At 49.4% G+C, this 26,643-nt stretch overlaps 1 protein-coding gene across 2 annotated transcripts in view; it reads left to right on the top strand.

Annotated features, from left to right (window-relative positions):
* The window catches only part of DVL1 (dishevelled segment polarity protein 1), a 204,151-nt gene that overhangs the window by 103,246 nt on the left and 74,262 nt on the right, over positions 1-26,643 (top strand). For both annotated transcript variants that reach the window (XM_075018109.1, XM_075018108.1), the window contains exon 4: positions 15,675-15,787. In XM_075018109.1, the coding sequence (XP_074874210.1) occupies positions 15,675-15,787 (113 nt within the window). The remainder of the gene's footprint in view (positions 1-15,674; positions 15,788-26,643) is intronic.

Raw genomic sequence — 26,643 nt, 5'->3', positions numbered from 1 at the left:
CTTCCAAAGCCTGCAAGTACTGAAAAACCCGGAACACCTCTAGGTAAATTGCCCCAGTGGACAATTATGCTCACTGCTCAAGGGCTGTGCCAGCTTTCCATTCTGCATTTGTTTAGCTTCAGCTTCTAGGCACTTTCTACTAGATAAAAGACCCATCTGCTCTCAGGCATCTCTGTCCCTTATAACTACTTGTAGACAGTGATCAAGTCACTTCCAACCTTCTCCTGGATCAACTAAAGTTCTGCAGCCGCTCGCAATAAGCTGTGTTTTCCAAACCTTGACTCTTTTTTCTGAACTGTTTCCAGTTTTTTCAACATTCTTCTTGAAGAGGGGCCACAAGAATAAGATACAATATTCCAGTAATAGTTTCGCTATATCGTTCTCTTCCCACTCCTACTTGATATTCGTGTGCTTAACCATCTGAGGATTGCATTCACCCAGTTAGCTACAGCATTGCCCTGGGAGCAACTCTGCATCTAGTGATCTGTTGTGACCCATAGGTCTTTTTGCAACCTCCATGCTTTCCAGGATTCCTCTTCCCTCACCTGTGACCTGTGCTCTTTACTCCTTTCAGAAGTGATTGTTTTAGCAGAACCGCTCCCTGGTCAGTGCCTATCACTTGTCATCTCCCTCCTTTTTTCTGGTGACCCCAGTGTGCTAGGTGCTATACAGACACAGAACAAAAGACAGTCACTTACAATCCAAGTATGAGACAAGAGATGAGATGGACACAAGTCGACAGGTGGGTTGGTGGCAGAACAGCAGAACAATGAGGTAATACTTGTCAGAATGATTAGCAGCACACCAGCTGCTGAGGTGTGGTGGTGGGCGGGTGTATGTTTTTGTCTTTGTTTTTTGAACCATTGCATCCCCCTTGATTTGTTTGTGACTGAATTAAAAATGTTATTTTTTTCCTGGTGCTTTTCATTCCGTTTGAGTGAAGTTGCTTGGCAACACGAGCAGCTCAGCAAGGGCAGAAATAACACATTGCTTTTGTGTGGTGTTAGTTCAGCTGGCAGGAGGACGGCTCAGTGGTTAGAGTGCTAGCTGGCAGCTCAGGTAGCCTGGATTCAATTTCCTGCTCAGACACCAACTTTATGTGTGACCTTGGGCAAGTCACTTGATCCCTCACTGCCCTGGGGCTTGTCTACACTGCTGCTTTCCTTCTGTAAGTTATACTAATGAGGGGTGTGAAAAGGCCATTCCCCTGAGCAGCGTGAGCTAGATCGACTTAAAGCACAGGCCACACTACACTCTCCCACCAACATAGCTTTTGCCTCTCATTGAGGTGGAGTAATTACGATGACTGGAGAGCGCTCTCCTGTTGGAACAGCTCGTCATCTTCAGATACACAGGAGCTGCATCAGCGTAGCACTGCAGCAAAGACAAGCCCTGAACTCCCCATCAGTAAATGACAGTAGTACCCCTGCCTGTATTCACTGGAGTCAGGAGCAACACCACACTAAAAATTGCGAGGTGCTGGGATACCACAGGAGCCCAGCTATGTATATCTGATAGAAAATGATCCCCTCAAAGCTTTGCCTAGAGCCTGGCCTTCCAAGATGGGCTCGCTCATTCACAGGGTGTAAACTGGCATCACTCCCATTATCGATGGAGCAATGCTGATTTACACCAATGGAGGGCATGGCCTGGTATCCTTTGCCTCACACTTCCAACAGCATCCCCCTTTCACACTCCTTTCGGGAAATAAAACCAACAGCCCCACAGCAAGAGAGAGCGAGAACTGGTAGCACCACAGTTTGGAGGTAGAGATTTTTCTTGCAGTCTGAGTGTCAGCTCACCAGCGAGCTGTGAATGGTAAGAGCGTGTACTCACTAGATGGAGCTGATGAGGTCTGGAAACCCTGCAGCTGCTTGGCTTTGTGTAGGGACAAAGGAAGGGAATCTCTCCTGGGTTTCGTTTCTCTTCCTTCTGCCCTGTGTGGGCCCCTCCTGGTCAGGACAGCACTTCCAGCCCAGGTTAACTAACGTCCCATTTGTTCACTGGGACTTAAGCACCTGCTTAAGTGCTGTCCTGAATCGGGGCCTCTCTTGCTGTACTTTGTGTGCCCAGCTACAGAGGGCAGTTTCCTGCCTGGTGACCAGCTGTCTCGTTTTTAAAGGGGCAGCCCCATATTTAAAGCCCTGCCGCGAGTGTCCCAACTTTGTCCTTAACATGGGCAGACTGTCCTATATTTCCTGTCTCGACGGGTCTGGGTGCTGCTGCTGGCCGAATCTGTGTTCGCCAGCCTCTCCTCCACTAGCAGGGAGTGGTGGGAGTCCAGTGGCTGCGGACGGGGTGGGGCCACAAGGCTAGGCCGCTCCTCCTGCTGGGCCATCAGGGCAGTCCCTGCTGCCTGCTTCCTCCTGGCCAACAGACCCCCATTGCCCTGTCCTGTTTCCAGCCAGCCATGGCTGCCTGCTGCCATGGCTGGTGAGCGCAGGCAGGTGCTGGCTGGAGACCTGGTGCCTCTGCTGTTAGCCATTTGGCCCTTTAAGTGCTCTCTGTCCTCTCCCTGCTGTGCCCCTTCCCCTCCAACCCGGACGCTTCTCCATATTCCCTCCCACCCCAGCCCTAGCATCCTGCTCCGAGCCCCATGCAGAACATCAGCCCCTGGATTGCAGCTCCTCCTTCTCCCGACTGCCTCTGGCTGGACTAGCCCCCAGGGAAAGCCCAAGACCCTGTGACCCAGGGCGCTGGCCAGCAGGAGCCAAACCCTGAATGCACCAAAGCCCCACATGGTGCTGGCACAAGGAAGCGTCTCTGCCCCTGGGCTGAGCTCTGGAGTGGAGGAATGGAAGTTCTTTCCACCCTGTTAGTGACCTGACCCTGCCTGCTCTTCTGCAGCTTCCCAGGCAGGGGCTTAGCATCCTCCTCACACTCTGCCCATGCCTGGGGTCCTGCCCCCATGCAGTGTCGGGGTGCTCTGTCCCCTAGGCACCCTCGCCTGCTGAGCCGCATCTGGGGTGGGGTTGGCTGAAGTCATTCAGGTCAGGTTCTTCAGGCCTTGGTTCACAAGGCATCCTTAAGGCTTAACGCTTTCCTGAGCAGGCGGATAGTAGATTGGAGATGTTAGCTGGCTTTCTAGGACAAGCACGGACAAGCTGATTGAGTAAGATAATGAGCTTTTGTGGGGCAGGCCCACTTCTTCAGGTCTGGAAGTCTGCCTGTTTCCAGATCTGAAGAAGTGGGTCTGCCCCACGAAAGCTCATCACCTAATACAGTATTTGGTTAGTCTTTGAAGTGCTACAGGACTGCTGGTTTGTTTTGTGAAGATACAGACTAACACAGAGACCTCTCCGTTAAAGGTCATTTTACCCAGTGTCCTGGGCAACAAAAACAATGAAAGTCCAGAAAGGAGTTGGTTGGTGTCGGGCTGGTCCCCACCGGACCATGCAGATGCCACATCATAATTGATATCCAATTCCTGGACTAGCATCCCCTGGGGGATTGCTGCTGAGGACTGAGGCATGTGGGCACAGCAGTGGGGTGGAAGACAATGGCAGCAGGAAGAAGAGGGGTCCACTTGCCCAGGACTGTGGGGTTTAGAAGCAGGAGCTCTGGTCTGTAGTGTGGCCCCAGGACTGTCCTTAGGACTTGTGGGGCCCCCTGCAATACTACTAAATAGGTGCCCTATGCCCAACAGCAGCTGAGAGAGGGGAGGGAGGGATGATTTTTTAGAGATGTGATTTTTATAAGTTTCAGCAACACACTCATGAAATATTTTTAAAACAGATTTTGAACTAAGGTTCTGTCGACTAACACAGTAAATTCTGAAAGTGACAAGGGTTGGCAAATGCCTGTTAAGGGGCTTCATTAGCATTTGAATGGCTCTTCCACAGGTTCTGCTAATAGCCCTGGCAGGCTTTTTCACTTCTGAATTAACTAGATCAGGGTTGTGCAGAGGAGGAGGAGGAGGGGGGATTTCAATAAGGGGAGTGCAGAAAGATCAGCTGCTGGGTCTGATATACCAATGAGTAAAGCTGTTACATTCTACAGGCTGATTTTTTTACATGTGCCAAAAGGTGGGGTTTTTTATATGAACATAACTGAAATTTCCATCGGTTTGGATTATATTAGGCAGATTGGTGGGGCAGGGGCCCAACATAAAAAGTTTGCTCACCCCTGAGCTAGACCAACTCCAAGGAAGCAAAACAAGCCAGCAGTCCTGTAGCACTTTAAAGACTAACAAAATGATTTATTAGGTGATGAGCTTTCGTGGAGGAGACCCACTTGTTCAGATCTGGAGATAGCGCTGTACTGGAAGTAGTGCTGAAAGTGAATTGGCATGACAATTACATAACAGAGATACAAACAAAAAATGGAAATGAAAACTGAAAACTCAGGTACATAGGACAGAAGGGGGGGGGCGAAGGGTAGGGATAAAGGGGGAGAAAATTACTCACTGCAAGTGTCTATTAAGTGACTCGCCTAAGATCACTACAAATATCAAAGATGAGGAAGCTGTCTTTGTAACGCGTAAGGTAATTGCTGTCTATATTGAGGCCAAGGAGCAAAGTGTCGAATTTGAGCATAAACTCCAGCTCACGTTTCCCTTTGTAATCTGGTGTTAGTCTCTGTTGTAAGACTCAGACTCTGAGGTTTTTAACAGTATGGTTCACTCCACTGAAATGCTTACTGCCTGGTGTATGCGTATTCAGGTTCCTAACGCTTGCTTTGTGTCCATTTGTTCTTGGGCAAAGTGATTGTCCGGTCTGTCCAATGTACATAGCAGAGGGGCATTGCTGGCATGTGAGGGCATATATCACATTGTTTGAGGTACAGGAGTATAAGCCCCGATCCTGTAACTGAGGAAGCAGAAACACTGAACAGGGAAGGCCAGGACTCTATTAGGGTTTAAAAAAGAGCTCGATAAATTTTTGCAGGTTAGGTCCATAAATGGCTATTAGCCAGGGGTAAAGTATGGTGCCCTAGCCTTCAGTACAAGGGCAGGAGATGGATGGCAGGAGATAAATCACTTGATCATTGTCTTCTGTTCTCCTTCTCTGGGGCACCTGGCATTGGCCACTGTCGGCAGACGGCATACTGGGCTGGATGGACCTTTGGTCTGACCCAGTATGGCCATTCTTATGTTCTTATGATAGGGAGAGGCAGGTGAGTGAACGTTAAATTCTTCTTTGAGTGTCCCCATGGGTGCTCCACAATAGGTGTCGGGCTCGCCCGGCACCGCAGATCGGATCTTCCAAGCAGTTTCTGCCGGACCGCGCATGCGCCAGCGCGCGCTGCTCCCTTGCGCGCTCCTGGCCATGTGCACGATCCAGTCCCCGCCAGTTCCTCTTAACTGCTGTCGGCTGCAGACGGAATCCGAACTAGGCTAAGGCCAAGTTAGCGTATTCAATGGTTTTAACTGTTTTTTCTTTAAAGTTTTCAAGTTCTTAGGCTACTGCAAGTTAGCCAGTTGTTATTTTTCAAAAAAAAAAAAAAACAACAAGTGGGACAGCATTCAGTCCAGTCCCAGACACAAGTGGAACACCGGAGGCCAGGAGCCTAGGGCCATCAGCCCTCCTGCTGCGGCAGGCTATCGGAGAAGGGGAAAAACAGCACAGAGAAGGTGCTAAGTACCCCATTAACAACTGAAAGACTCACCAACAATGTCCTCTTCAGGATTTAAGAAATGCGAGTCCTGCCGAGAGGCAATGCCAGCGTCTGATGGGCACAGTCTCTGCATAAGGTGCCTGGGGGAGTCCCATGTCACGCAGAAATGCTCCTTCTGTGCAAAATTAACAGCCAGAGCAAGGAAGGACAGGGAGATGCGGCTTAAAATGCTGCTCTTCGACAAGGCCCTCCAGCCAGACGTGCCAGAGCGGCCGCAGCAGGAGGGACCCTCCGGGGCCCATAAAAGGAAAGCCGCCTCCCTCACCCCATCAGCGCAAAAACGGAGGAAAGCCTCCCCAGCCTGATCCCTGCCGGCAGCAACAGCGAGCGGGACGGGAGGAGCGTGCAGCCCCCAGCCGCAGCAACAGCTGATAGGCGGCGGCACGGAGAGCCATGTGGAAGCGGCTCAGCCTCCGATAATCAAACAGCCGCCCCGCACCGCAGGCAGGGCGGCGGCTAAACAAGCGCCAGTACCGGCGGCACCGTAAGCGGTGGCACCGCAAGCAGCGGCACCGACCCCCGGGGAACCGGCGGTGCAGAGCGCGCAGGCACGCAGCCTGCGGGCACCGGAGGACACCGCCTGTGCGGCACCACCCATGAGCGTGCCCAGCACGGCGCGGACGGGGCCGAGATCCCCTACACGCCAGGGGGCGGAGTTACCTCCTCAAGGGAGGGGGAAGGCTGCACACAAAACGAGGCACTGCAGCCCCTCTCCAGACAGGGCTGTGGAGTTGCTTTCTTTCAGCCCTCCGCTTATGCTGCAGACTCCAACCAGAAGGCAGGGGTCCCCCCTAGCCTACCCGGAGCCCCCGTCTCCATTTTTACAACCAGCCTCGCCCTGGCTGGGACCACCTTCACCCTTCCTGGGGTTTGAGCCACTGGAATACTATCCAAAATCGCTCTCTCCAGTGTCCCAGATCTCTCGACGATCTCGCTCCCCCAGACGCAGAGGGTATGCACCAAGGGAGTGGTCTAGGTCACCTTCCCAAGAACAGTGCCTATACTGCCATGGTCGCCCCTATCACGCGAGGCATAGACACCACCGGCAATCTACCAGGGAAAGATCCCCACAGACGATCTCGTATCCCCGAGGGCAATCGCGAACGGAGACAGAGACTCAAGTATCTCAGGGGGGACTGGTTATGGAACCCCGAGATTTTCCCTCGCAAGCCTCTAGCGAGAGGGTGTACCATCACCAACAGGAACCGGAAGGGTCCAGAGAGGCGTACCCCAGTGGTTCCTCGCTCTCCTCCCCGGACGAGGCTACGGCCCCGGGGGACGTCCATCCTCCGGACGATCTCAAACAGTTTCAAGAGCTGTTTAAGAGGGTGGCCTTCACGCAAGGCATCCAGACAGCAGAGGTGCAAGAGAAATACCATAAGCTCCTCAAAAATCTGAGACCTCTGGCCTCCTCCAAAATAGCAATACTGCTTGATGAAGCAATCTTGGAGTCTGCCACTACGATATGGCAGACCCCTGCGACTATTCCGCCTGTCCACAAGAGAGCGGATAAGAAATACTTCGTGCCGGCGAAGGGCATGGAGTTCCTGTCCAGCCACCCACAACCAAATTCCTTGGTGGTGGAGTCGTCGCAACAAAGACCAAAGACATCTCAATTCAGGACAGGGGGAACAGACAAAGATGCCAAGAAGCTAGAGCTGTTCGGCAGAAAGGTCTACTCCTCCTCCACTCTACTGTTGTGAATGGCAAATTACGCAGCGCATTTAGCGAACCATAATTTCGACAACTACGCTAGGTTAACCTCCCTCATGGACTTGCTTCCAGAGGACAAGAAACCGGTGCTCAAGGCCATCGTGCAAGAAGGCTACGTGGCCTCGAGGACGGGAGTTCAGATCGCCCTGGATGTTGCGGACACAGCAGCACGTTCCACAGCTACGGCAGTGGTGATGCGAAGGGAGTCCTGGCTCCAGACTTCGGGTATACCGAGGGATCTGCAGGCAAAGATAGTCGATCTTCCCTTCGACTCGCAGAAGCTGTTTGCTGAATCAACTGACTCGGTCCTTCATTCCAGTAAAGATTCAAGAGCCACACTTAGGACCCTGGGGATTTACACCCCTCCATACAGAGAGAAAAAGTACTACCCTCAACAAAGACAGTACCAGCAACAGCGTCCCCAGTACCACAGGGGTTACAAGCAAGGGCAACATCAACAGCACCAGCAGTACAGAACTCCCAGGCGACGTTCACAACAGAGCCGTGCGTCCTCGGGGCAGGGCCGAAGGCCACAAGTTTGACACACAGATCCAGGGCTGCGCCATCACTACCATCGCACAAGGTCATCCAAAGCGGCTATTCCACCATCGCCTCCGACCATTCTATAACCAGTGGCAAAGGATCACCATGGACAAATGGGTGCTGGAGATCATAGCCACAGGGTACGCCATCCCCTTCCAGTCGCTCCCGCCGCCACGACCTCCACCCAGGTCCCACCTCCAGGAGGCCTCCCACGTAGCGAGGCTCAAGCAGGAGGTAGACCGTCTCCTGCTCATAGGGGCAGTGGAAAGAGTGCCGGAGCAACTGCAAGGAAAAGGGTTCTACTTGAGGTACTTCCTCATGGAGAAGAAGACAGGAGGCTGGAGGCCCATCTTAGATCTTCGAGGCCTCAACCGGTACCTGCACAAGCAATGCTTTCGGATGATCACAATCGCCTCCATCCTTACAGCACTGGACAATGGAGATTGGTTCGCAGCCCTCGATTTTACAAGACACGTATTTTCACATAACTATCCATCCGGCTCACCGGCGATTCCTCCGGTTCATGGTGGGCAAAGAACATTTTCAATACAAGGTCCTACCGTTTGGCCTCTCCTCGGCCCCCAGAGTCTTCACCAAGACCTTGGCCGTGGTGTCAGCCTACCTGCACAGACAGGGGGTATTTATATTCCCGTATCTGGATGACTGCCTACTCAAAGGGGCCTCGAAGGAGGAGGTACTACGCATGATATGCGTCGCAGCAGGCACGTTCTCTTCGCTCGGCCTGGTTATCAATCTGGCAAAATCAAAGATAGACCCCACACAGGACATAGAGTTCATAGGGGCACGCATAAATTCTATTACAGCGAGAGTATATCTACCAGAGACTCGCTTTCGGGCCATCGGCTCCCTCGTGCAGGTCATCACCTTCAGCCCTACGGTGCCGGTCCTGACGTGCTTACAGCTGCTGGGCCACATGGCAGCGGCGACGTTCGTAGTACAGAACTCCAGGTTACACATGCGCAGCATGCAGCACTGGCTGGCGAGCGTATACAAACCGGCAGCACACACCGTTCACAGGGTGGTGTCGCCCACAGCAGAGGTGCGCAAATCCCTGCAATGGTGGGTAAACCCCAAGAACTTGCTAACAGGGGTACCCTTCCACCAACCACAAATATTGGTTTTTCTTACTACAGATGCCTCCCTCATAGGGTGGGGAGCACACATGGGCGAAGAGGTGACTCAAGGGCTGTGGTCCTCCACGGAGCAGTCACTGCACATAAATATACTGGAGCTCAGAGCAGTGTTCAACGCCTGCAGACACTTTCGAGACCATATACAAGGCAAAGTTGTCGGGATCAGTACAGACAATACCTCCACCATGTTTTATATAAACCGGCAAGGAGGAGCTCGGTCCCGTGCCTTATGTGCGGAAGCAGTCCGGTTATGGAACTGGTGCATCGCCAACAATATAACCTTGAAAGCCTTGTACTTACCAGGCGCTCACCATGTGAAGGCAGACCAGCTGAGCAGGCGTTTTGCACTCATGCACGAGTGGCAGATCCGTCCCGATCTGCTACGACCGATTTTCCACGCGTGCGGTTTTCCCCAGATAGACCTGTTTGCCACTCAACACAATAAGAAGTGCCCACGATTCTGCTCCAGGGCAGGACTGCGACGGGGGTCCCTGGGGGACGCGTTCGCGTTCTCGTGGAGGGGCCCCCTGCTTTACACTTTTCCTCCCACAGTGCTGATCCACAAAGTCTTGCAGAAAGCCAGGAGGGAGGGAGCCCGAATGATCCTGATAGTCCCAATGTGGGATCGACAGCAATGGTTCCCCCTACTCCTGCGCATGTCGGACCGTCCACCGATGCCTCTTCCGGTGGCGCCGGATCTGCTCACGCAAGCCCAGGGGTCCATAGTGCATCCACACCCCCAAGGCCTGCGACTACAAGCGTGGTTAATCCATGGCTCAGCTCCCTAGAGAGCACATGCACAGAGGAAGTGCAGCAAGTCCTAGAAAGTAGCAGGAGGACTTCCACCAGGAAGACCTACAAGCAGAAATGGACTCGCTTCACGGCTTGGTGTTCTACCAGACAGCTGGCCCCCCTTTCGGTGCCTATACCTGTAATATTAGAGTATTTACTGGACCTCAAGAGAGGAGGACTCTCACTATCCTCGTTAAAGGTCCACCTTGCCGCCATTTCGGCGTTCAGACACGAGGAGGAAGGGCACACGGTGTTCGCCCATCCCATGGTTACCAGGTTCCTCAAAGGGTTGGTAAACCTATACCCCCCTCGGAAACCGCTTCCACCTTTGTGGAACTTGGACCTGGTGCTTAACGTGCTAACGGGACCACCGTTCGAGCCCTTGGCCACGGTTTCCCTCCACCTCCTTACGATAAAGACGACCTTTCTTATTGCAATTACGTCAGCTCGCAGGGTGAGCAAGCTTGCAGCAGTTATGGCAACGCCACCCTGCACTGTTTTTTCCAAGGAGGCGGTAACCATACGGCTGCATCCAGCCTTTGTTCCCAAGGTTGCTTCTGAGTTTCACATTAACGAACCTATTGTTTTACCCTCATTTTATCCAAAGCCTCATAACTCTAACAAAGAGGCGCGCCTACACCTCCTGGACGTGAGGAGGGCGCTAGCTTTCTATGTAGACAGGACCAAGTCCTTCTGGAAAACGGATAGACTCCTAGTCTCTCTCGCTCCCAAATCGAAAGGAGAAGGTCTCTCTTCGCGGAGAATCTCGAAGCACATCGTATCCTGCATAAAAATGTGCTACGAACTCAAAAAGACTCCTTTACTGGCCACTCCCAGGGCTCATTCCACTAGGGCGGTGGCGGCATCAACAGCCTTTTTCAAGGGCGTTGCGCTAAAAGACATTTGCAGAGCGGCGACCTGGTCATCCTATGACACCTTCGCCAAACATTACGCCCTTCACAGGGTATTCCAAGAGGATACCCGTCTCTCGACAGCGGTCCTCTCGGGGACAAGCTGCACATAATCCGATTACCCACCTCCTATCTTGGGTTACTGCTGGGTAGTCACCTATTGTGGAGCACCCATGGGGACACTCGAAGAAGAAAGACAGGTTACTCACCGTAGTAACGGTGGTTCTTCGAGATGTGTCCCCATGGGTGCTCCACTACCCGCCCATCCTCCCCGCTTCGGATCTCTGTTTAGTGTTTTGCAGGAGCATCCAAGGCGGTTGGTCAAGGAACTGGCGGGGACTGGATCGCGCACGTGGCCAGGGGCACGCAAGGGAGCGGCGCATGCACGGTCCGGCAGAAACTGCTTGGAAGATCCGATCTGCGGCGCCGGGCGAGCCCGACACCTATTGTGGAGCACCCAAGGGGACACATCTCGAAGAACCACCGTTACTACGGTGAGTAACCTGTCTTTCCAGGGGTATCCCAATTCTCGAATTCTCTTCCCCTACACTTCTGGTGTGAAGCATCCCATTTGCTCTAGTAACAGAGGGAAACATACATGCAAGACTGCCAGGACATCATCTATGTTTCTTCAGCCTTATTGATTCCTTCCACAGCAATATGCTGCTTGAGCAGTTTCTGGCTGTCAAGGTTTAGCTTTAACTCATGCCCTCTTTTTAAAGAATGCAGGGTTTTGGTTGACTGGATATGGGTTTTGTCTCTTTCACTCTATGGCCCAGTCTGTGGTGCAGATCTGAGCAGTACCTCTGTAGATGACTTAGCATTAACCGTCTTTCATCCCCTGGTCTGAAAGGACTGCACACAGCTGGGTAAATGTTATCTCCTGTTCACAGATTGAGAAACGGAGGCACGGAGCAATTAAGTTGCTTCCCCTGAGTTAGTGACAGGATTGGGAATAGAATTTAGATCTCTGGATTCCCAAGCTAGGTCCTTATCTGCTCTTCCATGTGATTCCCTGTATTATGCTAGTTAAGAGCAAATTGAAATGGTGTCGAATTTTCTGATCCTCTAAGTATCCAGTTGTTAGGGCGCTTCTCTGAGCATCTTGGTTGCATGTAGAGGTTGAACTTGTGCTCAAATATCGTTTGCCACTCAGTTCCATTCCTTGCTGGGCACATTGTCGGGGTGAATAGGAGTTTTTGCTGCCTCCTCGTAGCACAGAGCTGGGGCCATGTGTTGCTAGATGAGTCTATCTTCCCTGTTCACTTTTGGTTGCAGGCAGAGGATCTGGGCTCCGACTGGGGGATTTCAGTCTTGCTTTCCTCTTGCTCAGGGGAAGAATGGGCGTGTGATTTGAGCACAGGCAGGGGTTCTGTTTGACTGTCACAGACAAACTCTTTTAATTTCATGTTGCCTCAGTTTCCCCATCTATCAAATGAGGACATTGCTTTTCTCTCCCAAATGGAAATTATGGAGCTGAATAGCAGTTGCAAAACATCTGGGATCCTCATCCGGAAGCTCCTATGGAGTAGCTGAGTAATATTAACTTGTTTCATTTGATGGTTTTACCCCCAGTTCACCATTGTATAATAGATGCCTTGATAATTGGTTTCTAGCCCTCTTAAGTCTACTATACATTACTATTGATGGTCTACGATAGTTGTATAGCAGTTTTACCTTTCAAACACCTGTAATCCACAGAGGCACTTCCATAAGGTCTTTAGCTGAATCCACTTTATTACATTCCATGTATGCACTATAGGTTTGTAACCTATCCTTTAAATCCACTTTGGTACCACATGACTGGAAGACGGCCAATATAACGCCAATATTTAGAAAAGGCTCTAGAGGAGACCCTGGCAATTATAGACCGATAAGTTTAACATCAGTACCAGGCAAATTAGTAGAAACACTAGTAAAGAATAAAATTGCAAGGCACGTAGAAGAGCACGAATTGTTGGGCAAAAGTCAGCATGGTTTCTGCAGAGGGAAGTCGTGTCTAACTAATCTATTAGAATTCTTTGAAGGGGTTAATAAACATGCGGACAAGGGGCACCCAGTGGACATAATATACCTAGATTTCCAGAAAGCCTTTGACACGGTCCCACACCAAAGGCTTTTATGTAAATTAGGTGGTCATGGGATAGGAGGAAAGATCCTTTCATGGATCGGGAATTGGTTAAAAGACAGAAAACAAAGGGTGGGAATAAATGGTAAATTTTCACAATGGAGGAGGGTAACTAGTGGTGTTCCCCAGGGGTCAGTCCTGGGACCGATCCTGTTCAACTTGTTCATCAATGATCTAGAAAATGAGGTAAGCAGTGAGGTGGCCAAGTTTGCAGATGACACCAAGTTGTTCAGGACAGTCAAAACCAAAAGGGATTGTGAAGAACTACAAAAAGATCTCAGCAAACTGAGTGATTGGGCAGCAAAATGGCAAATGAAATTTAATGTGGGTAAGTGTAAGGTAATGCATGTTGGAAAAAATAACCCAAATTACACGTACTACATGATGGGGTCAAATTTAGCTACGACAGATCAGGAAAGGGATCTTGGAGTTATAGTGGATAGTTCTCTGAAGACATCCACGCAGTGTGCAGCGGCAGTTAGTAAGGCAAATAGGATGTTAGGAATTATTAAAAAAGGGATCGATAATAAGACAAAAGATATCATACTTCCCCTATATAAAACTATGGTACGCCCACATCTTGAGTACTGCGTGCAGATGTGGTCTCCTCACCTCAAAAAAGATATATTGGCATTAGAAAAGGTTCAGAAAAGGGCGACTAAGATGATTAGGGGCTTGGAACGGGTCCCATATGGGGAGAGGCTAGAGAGACTGGGACTTTTCAGTTTGGAAAAGAGGCGATTGAGGGGCGATATGATAGAGGTATATAAAATCATGAATGGTGTGGAGAAAGTGAACATAGAAAAATTATTTACCTTTTCCCATAATACAAGAACTGGGGGCCACCAAATGAAATTGATGGGTAGTAGGTTCAAAACTAATAAAAGGAAATTTTTCTTCACACAGCGCACAGTCAACCTGTGGAACTCCTTGCCCAAGGAGGCTGTGAAGGCCAGGACTCTATGGCTGCGTCTACACGTGCACGCTACTTCGAAGTAGCGGCAGTAACTTCGAAATAGCGCCCGTCACGTCTACACGTGTTGGGCGCTATTTCGAAGTTGAAATCGACGTTAGGCGGCGAGACGTCGAAGTCGCTAACCCCATGAGCGGATGGGAATAGCGCCCTACTTCGACGTTCAACATCGAAGTAGGGACGTGTAGACGATCCGCGTCCCGCAACATCGAAATAGCGGGGTCCTCCATGGCGGCCATCAGCTGGGGGGTTGAGAGATACTCTCTCTCCAGCCCTTGCGGGGCTCTGTGGTCACCGTGGGCAGCAGCCCTTAGCCCAGGGCTTCTGGCTGCTGCTGCTGCAGCTGGGGGTCCGTGCTGCATATACAGGGTCTGCAACTAGTTGTTGGCTCTGTGTATCTTGCACTGTTTAATGAAAGTGTGTCTGGGAGGGGCCCTTTAAGGGAGCGACTTGCTGTTGAGTCCGCCCCGTGACCCTGTCTGCAGCTGTGCCTGGCTCCCTTATTTCGATGTGTGCTACTTTGCCGTGTAGACATTCCCTCGCTGTGCCTATTTCGATGTTGGGCTGAGCAACGTCGAAGTTGAACATCGACGTTGCCAGCCCTGGAGGACGTGTAGACGTTATTCATCGAAATAGCCTATTTCGATGTCGCAACATCGAAATAAGCTATTTCGAAGTTGGGTGCACGTGTAGACGTAGCCTATTAGGGTTTAAAGAAGAGCTTGATAAATTTTTGCAGGTTAGGTCCATAAATGGCTATTAGCCAGGGATAAAGTATGGTGCCCTAGCCTTCAGAACAAGGGCAGGAGATGGATGGCAGGAGATAAATCACTTGATCATTGTCTTCTGTTCTCCTTCTCTGGGGCACCTGGCATTGGCCACCGTCGGCAGATGGGATGCTGGGCTGGATGGACCTTTGGTCTGACCCAGTATGGCCATTCTTATGTTCTTATGTTCTTATTCTCTTTTGACCTGCCATTGGATGAGAGAGATCCAGGCTCAGATAGGGGCAAAGTGTTGAGTCAGTTTTTGAACCTCTATTGCTGAGGTGTAACAACTGCAGCTTTCGTGTCACGTTTTTTTGTCCCTTGGACGAATAGTTGTGCTACTGGACTGCATTCGGCACATACAAAATGGGTGGCAAGGATAGTGTTCCTAATGGTTCATGCTAGGACCTTGTGTTGTGAGAGCTGGATCCTTGGCCTTCAAAGAACCTTGAAGAGAGAGGGTGTGTGTGTGTGTATGTGTGTTGGTGTGTGTGTACAGATAAAAATGCATGTGAGAACTAGTGAGCCTTTTCTTTCAAGGCTCCCTGCAGCATTTCCTCACTGAGTTAGGCAGGCCGGGCCAGTGTTTGTGATGCCTCCCTGGTGTTAATGCTCACAGCATGGTGCGGTGCAAACCCAGACTGTAGTTTCCAGTTCCTGTGTGAATGTGTGACCCCCTCAGAGCTGCCTTCCCGTTGGCCTCTGCAAAATGTGCCAACCATCTGCTAAGATGTATGCAGAAACAATCCCCTCTCTTCTCCCAACACCAAGGTTGCGAGTCCATTGCGACCCCAGACAGCATAAAGGGTCTGAGACGGCTTTGTTCAATATTTTCTGTGCACTCCCAAGGCAGGGTGACCAAGCGGTCCCCTCGTCCTCTAGGTCAGCACTGAGGGAGTCCTTGTGGAGCCGTCTGTGAGGAAGCTTGCGCAGCTGCTCTCTGTGTTGTATCTACCTGCGTTCATTCTCTGGGGCTGTGAAGCCAGCACCCTTCCTGGACCAGAGCCTGTCCACAGTGTGTGTTTTTAATGAGGTGGTATAATGACTCCAGGCTGTCTTCTGCCCCTTGTCTCACAGCCCGAATGCTGCCAGCAGCCGAGATGGACTGGACAACGAAACAGGAACAGAGTCGGTTGTTAGCCACCGGCGAGACAGACATCGGCGGAGGAACAGGGAAGGCCATGAAGATGGTAAGCCTCATGTCTCTTTGATCCACGTATAGCCTCATTCTTTGCTTTGTGTGGCCCTGATGGAGCTGGTGCCATCATTGTGAGAGAGATAAGTCTGGGTTGCTGTGCTTTAAAAGCGACGACACTGTGGGATAAAGAGCAGTTCTCTACTGGGATCCAAGACCTGAGGGACTGTGAGCTGGTGCCAGGCCAGCGTTAGCCTCACTGGGGCCCAGGGCAGAAAGGAGAAGCCCACTGCCTCAAGTTCTGCCACACAGGGCTGAATCTGAAGCAGTTGCCTTTTACGGTACCCCCTTAACACTGGCGCTGGCTGTTATGTGAAGAGAAAAGGTTGTTTTAGCACAGGTGGGCCTGGGGTTTTTGTAGCCTGGTGGGGTGGGAGGAGGGGAGCTCAGAAAGAAAATGGTTGAGAAAATTCTTGCACTAAAGGACAGGAAAGCATGTGACCAAACACGGAGCTCCCGTACTTTCCTGTGAGCCCGAGCAACCTACAGTGAAGTGATAAAGAAGCGTGGGGAGAATCCAGTTGCAGATTGTGCCCAAATGGCCACAGCCTTTAGAAGATGGGTCCCAGCTTTGCTTCTGCTTCTTAGTTATTTTACAGTGGCGACAAAGGGCATTTAAATGCTGGTCAGAATTTTCCAGACTTCTGTTGTTGGTGAAAACATGTTCATTTTCAAGTGAACTTTTCTCATAATTTTTGCCTCCAGCATTTCAATTACTGCTAATACTTTTTGTACATAGTCAAAAACAGCTGTTGGTGCAAACTGCTCTCATTCTGTCCTGGGCCCACAGCCTCCCATTGGTGTTTAGCTGGGTTCATGAGAAGGTAGGCATCATGTGCTATTAGGTAGCTGGTTGAAGCCCTGGTGTAGCTTGGGACACTGCCTTCAGTGCTATGTTATGCCTTGCCTATGCTCCTGCCAACCATTGACCGAAGTTACACTACTCACCTACACGAATAACGTAACTGAAGTTGACGTACTTAAGTCTGCTTACTGTGGTATCTTCACTGCGGTAATTTGACAGCAGACTCTCCCCTGTTGACTCCACCTATTCTCCTAGTTTTGGTAGAAAACCAAAGTCTATGGGAGAGCACTCGGCAGTTGATTTATCATGTCTGTACTAGACACGATAAATCAACCACTACTGGGTTGATTGCAAACCATCGATTAAGCAAGTAAAGACGTGTTCTTAGATTTCCTTGGAACTCATTACCTGCCTCTAATACATGAGTGGCATAATTGGCACATCTCATCAGAACTGATGCTGGTGCTGCTTCTGGCTCAGCCCAAGAATTGTAAACTTGTGTGTGCATAGTTCTGCCTATTGTGTGAAGGAGCCACTTCCCTGTGCATGAAATTCTGTGTGGTTGTGATGGGTGCCATGACTTAAACCCCAGACTTTGACTCCCTAAGAGAACTGATGTGGAGGATCCCCTGGGAGATGAAGATGAAAGAGAAAAGAGTTCAGGAGAACTGGCAATATTTTAAAGAAGTCTTGCTGAAGGCATAGGAACAAACAATCCTGCTGCATAGTAAAAAAAAAATGCAAATATGGTAGGCAACCAACTGGGCTTAATGGGAAAATCCTTGGTCAGCTTAAACTCAAAATGAATGCATATAAGATGTGGAAACTTTGACAGATGACTGAGGAGTATAAATATACAGCTGGAAAATGTCTGGCAGTAATCAGGACTGCAAAAGCACAATTGGAACTGAAGCTGGCAAGGGATGTGAAGGGTAACAAGAAGGGTTTCTACAGGCATGTTAACAATAAGATGGTTATCAGGAAAGGTGTGGGGCTGTTATTGGATGAGAGAGGTATCCTAGTGACAGATGATGTCAGAAAAGCTGAAGTATTCAATGCTTTTTTTGCATCTGTATTCATGAACGAGGACAGCTCCCATGGTACGGTGCTAGACAATACAATACGGGGAGGTAGAGGGCATCCCTTGATGGGGAAGGAACGAGTTAAGAGTTACTTAGAAAAACTAGACGTGCACAAATCCATGGGTCTGGATTTAATGCACCAGGTGCTTCTCTTCTAAGGTAACAGGCTCTGTGGAAGTCAGTGGATGTGACATACCTTGACTTCAGCAAAGCTTTCGTTACAGTCTCCCACAACATTCTTGGCCATAAGTTGAGGAAGTATGGATTGGATCCATGGACTATAAGATGGATAGAAAGCTAGCTTGACCATCGGGCCAATGGGTAGTGGTCAATGGCTCAATATCTGGATGGCAGTCGGTTTCAAGTGGAGTACCCCAAGGCTTGGTTCTGGGGCCGGTGTTGTTCAACATCTTTATTAATGACTTGGAGGAGAGACTGGATTGCACCGTCAGCAAGTTTGCGGATGACACTAAGCTGGGGGACAGGTAGATACATGGAAGGTTAGAGATAGGATCCAGAGTGACCTGGATACATTGGAGGGTTGGGCCAAAAGAAGTCTGATGTGGTTCAACAAAGAGAAGTGTAGAGTCCTGTACTTGGGACAGAAGAATCCCAAGCGTTGTTATAGGCTGGGGACCGACTGGCTAAGCAGCAGTACAGCGGAAAGGGACCTAGGGGTTATGGTGGCTGAAAGGCTGGGTATGAGTAAACAGTGTGCCCTTGTAGCCAAGAAGGCCAATGGCATACTGGGGTGCATTAGGAGGAGCATTTTGAGCAGATCTAGATAAGTTGTTGTTCCCCTCCATTTGGCACTGGTGAGGCCATATCTCGACTAATGCATCCAGTTTTGGGTCCCCCAGTATAGAAAGGAGGTGGACATGCTGGAGCATGTTCAGTGGAGGGCAACGAAAATGATGAAGGGGCTGGAGCACATGACCTGTGAGGAGAGGCTGAGGGATTTGGTCTTATTTAGTTTACAGAAGAGAAGACTGAGGGGTGATTTAATAGCAGCCTTCAGCTTCCTGAAAGGGAGCTCTAAAGAGGGTGGAGAGAAACTGTTCTCACTGGTGACAGACAGCAGAAAAAGGAGAAATGGTCTACAGTTACACAAGGAGAGGAGTAGCTTGGCTATTAGGAGAAACTACTTCACCAGGAGCACTGAATGCATTGCCTAGAGAGGTGGTGGAATCTCCATCCCTAGAGTTTTTAAGTCCCGGCTTGACGTAGTCCTGGCTGGGATGACTTAGTTGAGGTGGATCCTGCTTGAAGCAGGGGTCTGGACTCCATGACCTCCTGAGGTCCTTTCCCGCTCTGTGATTCTATGACTCTGAGTGGAGCATATGTCATCTGCAAGACTCCTTCACTCTGTCTCAGGATAAAGCTTTTAGCCTCCTCTAGGAATATCCCAGTTGTCCTTTAATCTCAGTAGATCTCCACATTGCCTGAGTCTGCCCCTTTTGCGTCTTCCCTGCAGATTCCATCTGAGAGCTTGATGGACTATGATGGATGATGGTTTTCTCAGAATGTGGCCTAGCCATCCCCACTTTCTTCTCTTCATTTGAAAGTCCAGTGGTTCTTGTCCTACTCTGTTCCAAAGCTCCTCTTTTGTGACCAAATCTTGCCATTTGATGTGAAAGATGTACTTCAGGCATCTCTTTAGGAATGTCTGTAGCTTGTGATTTGAAGACTTCTTAGTACACTAGATCTCGCGTTTGTACCAGGGCATACGCTTCACATTTGTGTTGAAGATCCGCAGTTTTGTCTTTGCAGATATTATTTGTGAACTGCATATGAGACAGTCTTGAATGCAGTTGTTGCTTTCCCTATCCTGGCGCTGATATCCTTGTCTGTTCCTCCATCTCTGCCCATAATAGTCCCCAAGTAGGTGAGGTGGGTGCCATGGCAGCTGTAAAATCCCCCATGACCACAGATTGATCAATAGTCCATTGAAGTCAATGGCAGGCTTTCCATCGTCTTCAGGTGGGTCTGGAGAATACTTTAGATGTGTATTATATTAAGGAAGCCACAGTTTTACATTGCTGTTGGGCACATATGGGGCTTGCCCACAGATTATGGTTTTGAAACATTTGCACATATAAGGGAAGTGTGTAAATTGTAGAATTCTGACCCCCTGGTCTCTAGTCTTTACATCTGAGTGTCTTTCCAATTCCTTGCCAGAGAAGAAATGTTTGATGTATCCAGGCATAATGAAGGGTTAAGTGTGCCATCTTATCAAGTGTAAAATTGTCCCAGTTCTGGAATATTTTGCACTGACATCTCTTTAGCCTGCATAGGTTTCACTCACAGCCCCAACTTTCCAAAGTATCCATGAGTGTCCTCAAATACAAGCCCAACAGGACATCCATACCATTGTCGGCAGCAGATGCCTTTCTGTTTATGTAACCACCCAACTTGTCAGTGGCTCGGTGAATGAATGAAAGTCTCTCAAGCGGCGGGTGGAGCAGAGAGCTGTCTTCACATGGTACTGACTGCGGATTCCTTGGGGAAGAGGATGTTCCAACAATGTTGGGTCAAAAGGTTGTTACTGGAAGAATGTTAAAAGGCAACGTGTTTAAAGCTGGTTTGTTGTCTCCTTCCTGCCTAAGCTCTTTAGAAATGACTGCATTAAATATGCCAGTCTGAACGTCATAAGGAAGCATTAAGAAGCAGACCTCTTGGGCTTCTTTACCCCCACTCAGCTACTCTGCTTCTCTTTTCGACGCTCCACTCCAAACAGAAGGTGCTTATGGAGTTTGACAGCTTGATGGAATCCTTCCCTGATTTGCTTGCTGCCAACCCCCTACTTCTAATCCCAGGGACCCCCATTTGAGGTCTGCCTGGATCTGTGTCTCTCCGAGCCCTGATCTCATGCAGGGCTGTGAGTCTAGTGCTTTATCCAGGGCTGTGTGAAATTTGGCAGAACCTCTGTGCCCAGAGCTCCTCTGCATGATTTGTAGATTCAGCCTCACAATTGTTGCTTTGAGATTAGAGTTCACATCTGAGATCTCAAAGGGAAACTTGGTCGGAACCACTTAGGGTCTCTACCAAATCGGCTGATGTCTCACCATTTGGATGCAAAGCCCTCTAGACTGGCTTTTTTTCCCCAATAGCTGGGTCAAAATATAATTCCCTGTCTGTGTATGTCCATGCCTTGCTCATCACATGCTGTGTGAGTGCCTGGTGATATCTGTCCCTCCAGGGGGCTGGTTCCAGCATAGGTACCTGCTAGGGTGGGAGGGTTAGAAAGCAGCCAGGGCCTTCCCAGCAAATGTTCAATCCTGCAAGGCTCTGGCCAGCTTCAGAGCTTGTTTGACACTTGGGTGGATCAGACCCTATGGGCCATTGACTGAAGACCTAAAAGTACCTTGTGAGGCCCATGCCAGTCTATTTTCAATGTGTGTTGCCCTTTCCATTCATCCATGCCCCTCTCTGAATTGCGAGACCCCTGTAGGGAGCACATGTGTTTTAGGCCTTTGCTCCAGTGGACAGACGTGTATTATTACAGCTGAGGCTGTGGGAAAGGAAGCCTGTGTATGTTTTCTCTGCTCAGCTCAGAGGATGTTTCCCCTTTCCTGTGATATCTGTGATCTGTAGTGAGCTGTTTCCCCCAGTAGACGTTCCTCTGTGCTGCATTCTCTCAGGCAGCGGTGGGTTGGTAGGGCTCCCAGCTGCTGTCTGGAGGGGACGTTGGCTTGACTTGTCAATGCCCCTCTAAATGTCTGGGTCAGAAAATGGAGAAGAGCTCTGAGGGGGCTGATAGCTTGGTCTTAGGAGGCTCTGAACAAACAGTTTGGTTCCTGTGCCTCAGTCTGTGCTGGGGCAGTGATCCGGTGCCAACTTGAAGCAAAGCACATGGCCTGCAGCACCCTGGGTTTTTCTGAACTGACCAAGCCACGTACTGACCTGTTTCAACGCTACTTCATTTGCCAGATGTGGGAGGATCACACGGTGGAGCTGTAGGGTGGGTGACTTCAGCTGCGGGTGGTATTCTTGAGTTCCTTTTCCACAGACTTTTGATGCGGCGTTGCATGTGCTATGTGGCTGTGGAGCTGAGCCTCAGAGGAGGGGAGCGAGTACAGACTGTGTTAGTATCAGAGGGGGAGCTGTGTTAGTCTGCTTCCGCAAAAACAACTAGAAGACCTGTGGCACCTTATAGACTAACAGAGGTTTTGGAGCATAAGCTTTCGTGGGCAAACACCTACTTCATCAGACAAAGTGGATCTTTGCCCACGAAAACTGAAGCTCCAATAAGCCTGTGCGAGCTGTGAGGTGCCATGGGGACCCTACTGCATGGCAGACACTATCGAGACCGGTGATGGGCAAGGTAGGCTAGTGAGTGGCCTGCATGAGTGGCCCTTCTTCACCTCAGTGAGCCTCAGGATTGTCGTAACCAAGACAGTCTCGTGGGGTAAGTAGTTGTGCTAATTGCGCTTGCATGTCGAGAATTTACAAGGTGCGCCGAATGACTCATAGCCGCGCTTTGATTGGATGCGGAGGGAGTGCACTGCTCTGACAGCTAACGTTGTGTGCAATCAGCCTGCGCCTCACATCGCATGACCTTGCTTTAGGTGCACGTCACTCGAATAATACTGGTGGAGGGTGGGACAAACCTGTACGGACAGAAACCAGCAGAATCTGGCAACCCTGCGTGGAGGCAGCAGTCAACAGCATGTCTGGCGAGCCATACGTGAACCCCGATGAGCTGGACGTGACTGTAGCTGGAATGGTGCCATAGCAACATAGCTACTCTCCAGAGCTGGTGGGCACCACTCCAGTTTGTAGTCTCCAACAGTGGCCAGCACATTCTGCTTCAGGGAACGGTCCCTGTGATTCTAAGGGTAGGCTGTTATGGGTCAAGCTGCCCATTTGTCAGGGGTTGGTCATTGCCCCAGCATACAAGGATTTATGTTTTATCTAATGTTACTGGGGACGATGGTTATTTGGCTAGATCTTGAATCCAGCCCTGCTAATAGAGGGGTGGGCCTGATGCAGTTCCCTGCATCACACTAGTTCTTCCCTTGGATGGAATGGGGGTGTGAATTTTTGCCGCACTGGCTTCTTGATGGACGTCATGGGGATTTTCTTCGTACAGTGTTTTTCCTGTAATAACCCTGGGCCCATAAACAGAGTTTATTCATCTCCACGGGGCTTTATTACCTCAGCTAACAACTCATCAGTCCTTCTGGAGCCTTGAGGAGGCAAGAAAATTAGAGTGATCGCCCCTGTTTTAGTAGGGCCTGGAGGTGAGGCGGTCGAGAGCACGAGCCTTCCCCACTGAAGTCTGCGAATTTTGCCGGACACTTCAGTGGGAGCAGGGTCAGTTGTGACTGTCTGGCCTGAGACAGCAGTGAGTGTCACTGTGTGTGTTACTGAAATGCAGAAGTTCCTGATTCCAGGTGGTGGTTGGTCCTGCCGTGGGTTCAGGGGACTGGACTCGATAACCTCTCAAGGTCCCTTCCAGTTCTTGTGTTCTGTGATTAACAGCAGTGCAAAAAGTAAGGTCACGAGACTCTTCGCTATAGCTGAACCTGCGAGGGGAATTTCAGCTAGGTAGCATGTAATTCCCCTGGCTGGAATCTGACCATGATGAAAAGGCTGCCACTCCTTGCCCAACGATAGATGCTTTTGGGTCGTCAATAACTGTGTAATGTCACAGGGCATGTCTTCACTCCAGGCTGGATCGAAGGGCAGCGATCGATCCAGCAGGGGTTGATTTATTGCATCTAGTATAGACACAATAAATCAACTGCTGAGCACTCTCTGGTACTCCCCCAAAATGAGAAGAGTAAGTGGAGTCAGAGGCAGAGTGTTGGCCTTTAACCTACCATGGTGAAGATATCCCGGTAAGCAGATATAAGTATGTCAACATCAGCTATGTTACGTACGACAATGGCCCACAGTAGACAAGACCAAATTCAGGAAGTAGACAGAAGCAGATCTTCTGCCAGTGTAATTTCCCCTACCATCACTGTGTGGTACTGTAACTCAGGGACCCCTCGCAAAACATTGGGCCACAGCTGTTGCTTTGTGTGGACTTTCCTTTGAGATCCAGGTGGCTGATTGGATGGAGTTAGGGATATTTATACATGCATTTGCACCAGGTTGAGGGATGGGCCGAAGCAGAAGAGTGAGCAAAATTAAATAATCCCTTTCAATATCCATGGTTCTCAAGTGTCATAAGTGTAGTCAAAAGAAATGCTGGGGATGCAGCCTTGTGCAGCGGCCTAAAACTCAGGAGATCTGCATTTTAATGCCTGGTTTGCAGATACACAATTTTAGCTATGGCAATTGCGTAGCTAGAATCAATGTATCTGCAGTTGACTGTAAGGTCTGTCCTCACTGTGGGAAGTCGATGGGAGCGTTTCTCTTGTCGACCTCCCTTACTCCTCGTGAGAGGAGGAGTACAGGGGGTCGACTGCTGACCCCAGAGTGATCAATTTCATGCATCTGGTAAAGATGAAATCAAACGGGGAAATTGACCCTGAACAGGTCGATCTCCTAGTAAGTGTAGATGTACCCTAAAACAGGAGCTACAACTACCACCCTGCTCTGTGACCTCAGGCAAAGCACTTCTTTGTCTGTGCCTCCGTTTACCCTTCCCATCCTTTGTCCATATGGAACATGGATACTCTCTCCCTGTTTCTGTACAGCGCCTAACACAGTGGGGCCCAGACCTCGATTGATGCCTTCAGGCCCTACTGCAAGATAAATCATACTTTGTAGTTGCCCTGGTTGGTGCATGCATCAGTGTTTTTTATGCATGGATGGTGCATAGCTCTGCTCCTACGCGTGCTTACAGAGATAATGGCAGAAATCAGCCAGGGAGCCAATGTAAATTACAAGCTGCCTTTCATTTCTTCCTATCCATAAGGGTTAAATCTCTTCAGTCTTCTCATTCCACTGGGCGATAGTCATTACAGAATAACCTTCTCTGCCTTTCCTCAGCGGAGGCTTTGATGAGAGTAGCTCAGTGTAGTGTTCAAATACAGGAAGGTCTTATACAGACCAATCATTTGGGTGTTGAGGGAAGGAAGAGGGATGAGCTGCTCAGAAGCTGACATTCAGCAGAATGTGGGTAGGCGTCTCTGCATGGAGGGTACAGCACATGAATCCAAAGGAAGTTTCTCTGTCACCCTTTGTTTTCCAGTAGCACATACAGTCCCATCTGAGCTCTCCATTGTGCTCGGCGCTACATAAGAAAGTGGAGATAAGAGACGGAGGAGTTTACACACTGAATAGGCAAAGGGTGTGTGTAAGGAGGGGGTGTCAGAGAACACGATCTCACCCAAGATCACGAAGCAGATCAGGGACCAGAACCAAGATCCCCTGAGTCACAGCACCAAGCCCCATCTGCTAGGTCTGCTCCCTCTCTGGTTACAGTCAGATTGTTTGTCAGCAACCCCTGGCATGGGTGCCAAGAGCAGCATGTGAGCGTACTTTCATCAGCATGTGAGGTGGGAGCTCAGCCCTGCCCGTTCTCCCCCATTTCACCAGGAGCTTGCTTATAGCCGTGCGGCCTGTTGATTAACAAAGGACCAGCTAATGCTACCAACCACCTCCTAAAGGGTAAAGCTCTGCATCTTAATTTATAAGCACCATGCAGGCCAAACTCTTACATCTGTACAGTGCCTCTGTTGAAGTAATTGGAGCTCAGCCTGGTTGCAGGGGACTGCCCATGCAGAGCATGTGCAAGACCAGGCCCTTAGTATTCCAAGGTCAGGAAAAGCTAAAGTTAAGGTTTCCTGAATAACCTTAACTCTGCCCCCTTTACTAAAGCAATTGGAAAGGTCAGTGATTCCAGCTCATTTGTCTGCAGTTGCTTCAAACACCTGTTGTGGTTGCTGGTCTATTCAATACGCTGTTTTGTTTTTTTTTTGCTGCTGGGGGTAAGCTTTGTTTTCATTTCTTTTCTGTATCCTGTTGCTTGCAGAAGGCTATGCCATCTTTTTTGTAAGACCTTTTACAGCAGAATTCTTGTGCCTGTGTGCAGTCATATGAAAATCTCCAGGAATGGACAGGCAAAATGTTTCTGGTACTTTAATGGAAAAGCTTAACTAGCCTCCCCTGCTTGAATGATTGTTTCATAAGTGCATGCCTGACCTTGCATAGAAAAAGGTTAATCCTTTCTTTACATAGATTGAGACTTAAAAGAGAACTTGCTTAGCATCCAGTATATTCACTGTGCAGGAGATTACTAATGATCATGGAGGTTTATAGCAGAGAGGAGTTTGTAATTTATTGAATCGGGGAGTGACTCTGGTAATGATACATGAGGATGCTCCACTCCCTCCCTCCCCCCACCCCACCCTACCCCCAGATGCAACTCTCATAAATGTTTGCTGGTTTTCTATGGCATAAGCATTATAATAAATGGTACCAGCTGTCATTGCACCTATATCCAGTCTGATCATAAAACAAATCCTTCATCCTCTATCAAAAAAATTGCAGTGCTGGGGAAGGCAACTTCTCCCATGGAATCAGGTTAATTTTCAAAGCCTTAGTTTCTAAATTCTGTAAGGAGAGGCTCATTTAAAGAGGTGTGACATTTGGCAGGACAAGTCTCCTAATTGTTCCCCCAGGTCCATCTGGGGCATCTGATGAATTTCATAGAATCCGTTTCCATTGCTGATGGTTTGAACAAAGGATGTCCACAGTAGAGCTGGCTCCATTTTTTTTTTCCTTCAGTGAATGGAAATTTCACCAAAAATGAATTACCCGAGGCTCTGAACATCTTTGTAAATGTGGGTCAAATTCAGTACATAGTTTTGGTTGGGGGGTTAAAAATGTGAGAAGTCCTGAAAATATCATTTCAAAAGGAAATGTCCAATGGCACCATTGTAAAATGAAATGTCTATTTTATTGGTACTTTGGTTATCAGATGTTTTATGGAAATTGTTGACATTACAAATGTCTTGTTTTACCCAAACAAAAAGTTTTCATTTCTTTTAATTTGTGGAGAAAACC

The sequence above is a fragment of the Carettochelys insculpta genome, chromosome 23 (assembly GCF_033958435.1).
Source record: "Carettochelys insculpta isolate YL-2023 chromosome 23, ASM3395843v1, whole genome shotgun sequence".
NCBI lineage: Eukaryota > Metazoa > Chordata > Testudines > Carettochelyidae > Carettochelys > Carettochelys insculpta.
This window is presented reverse-complemented; position numbering and strand designations above follow the sequence as displayed.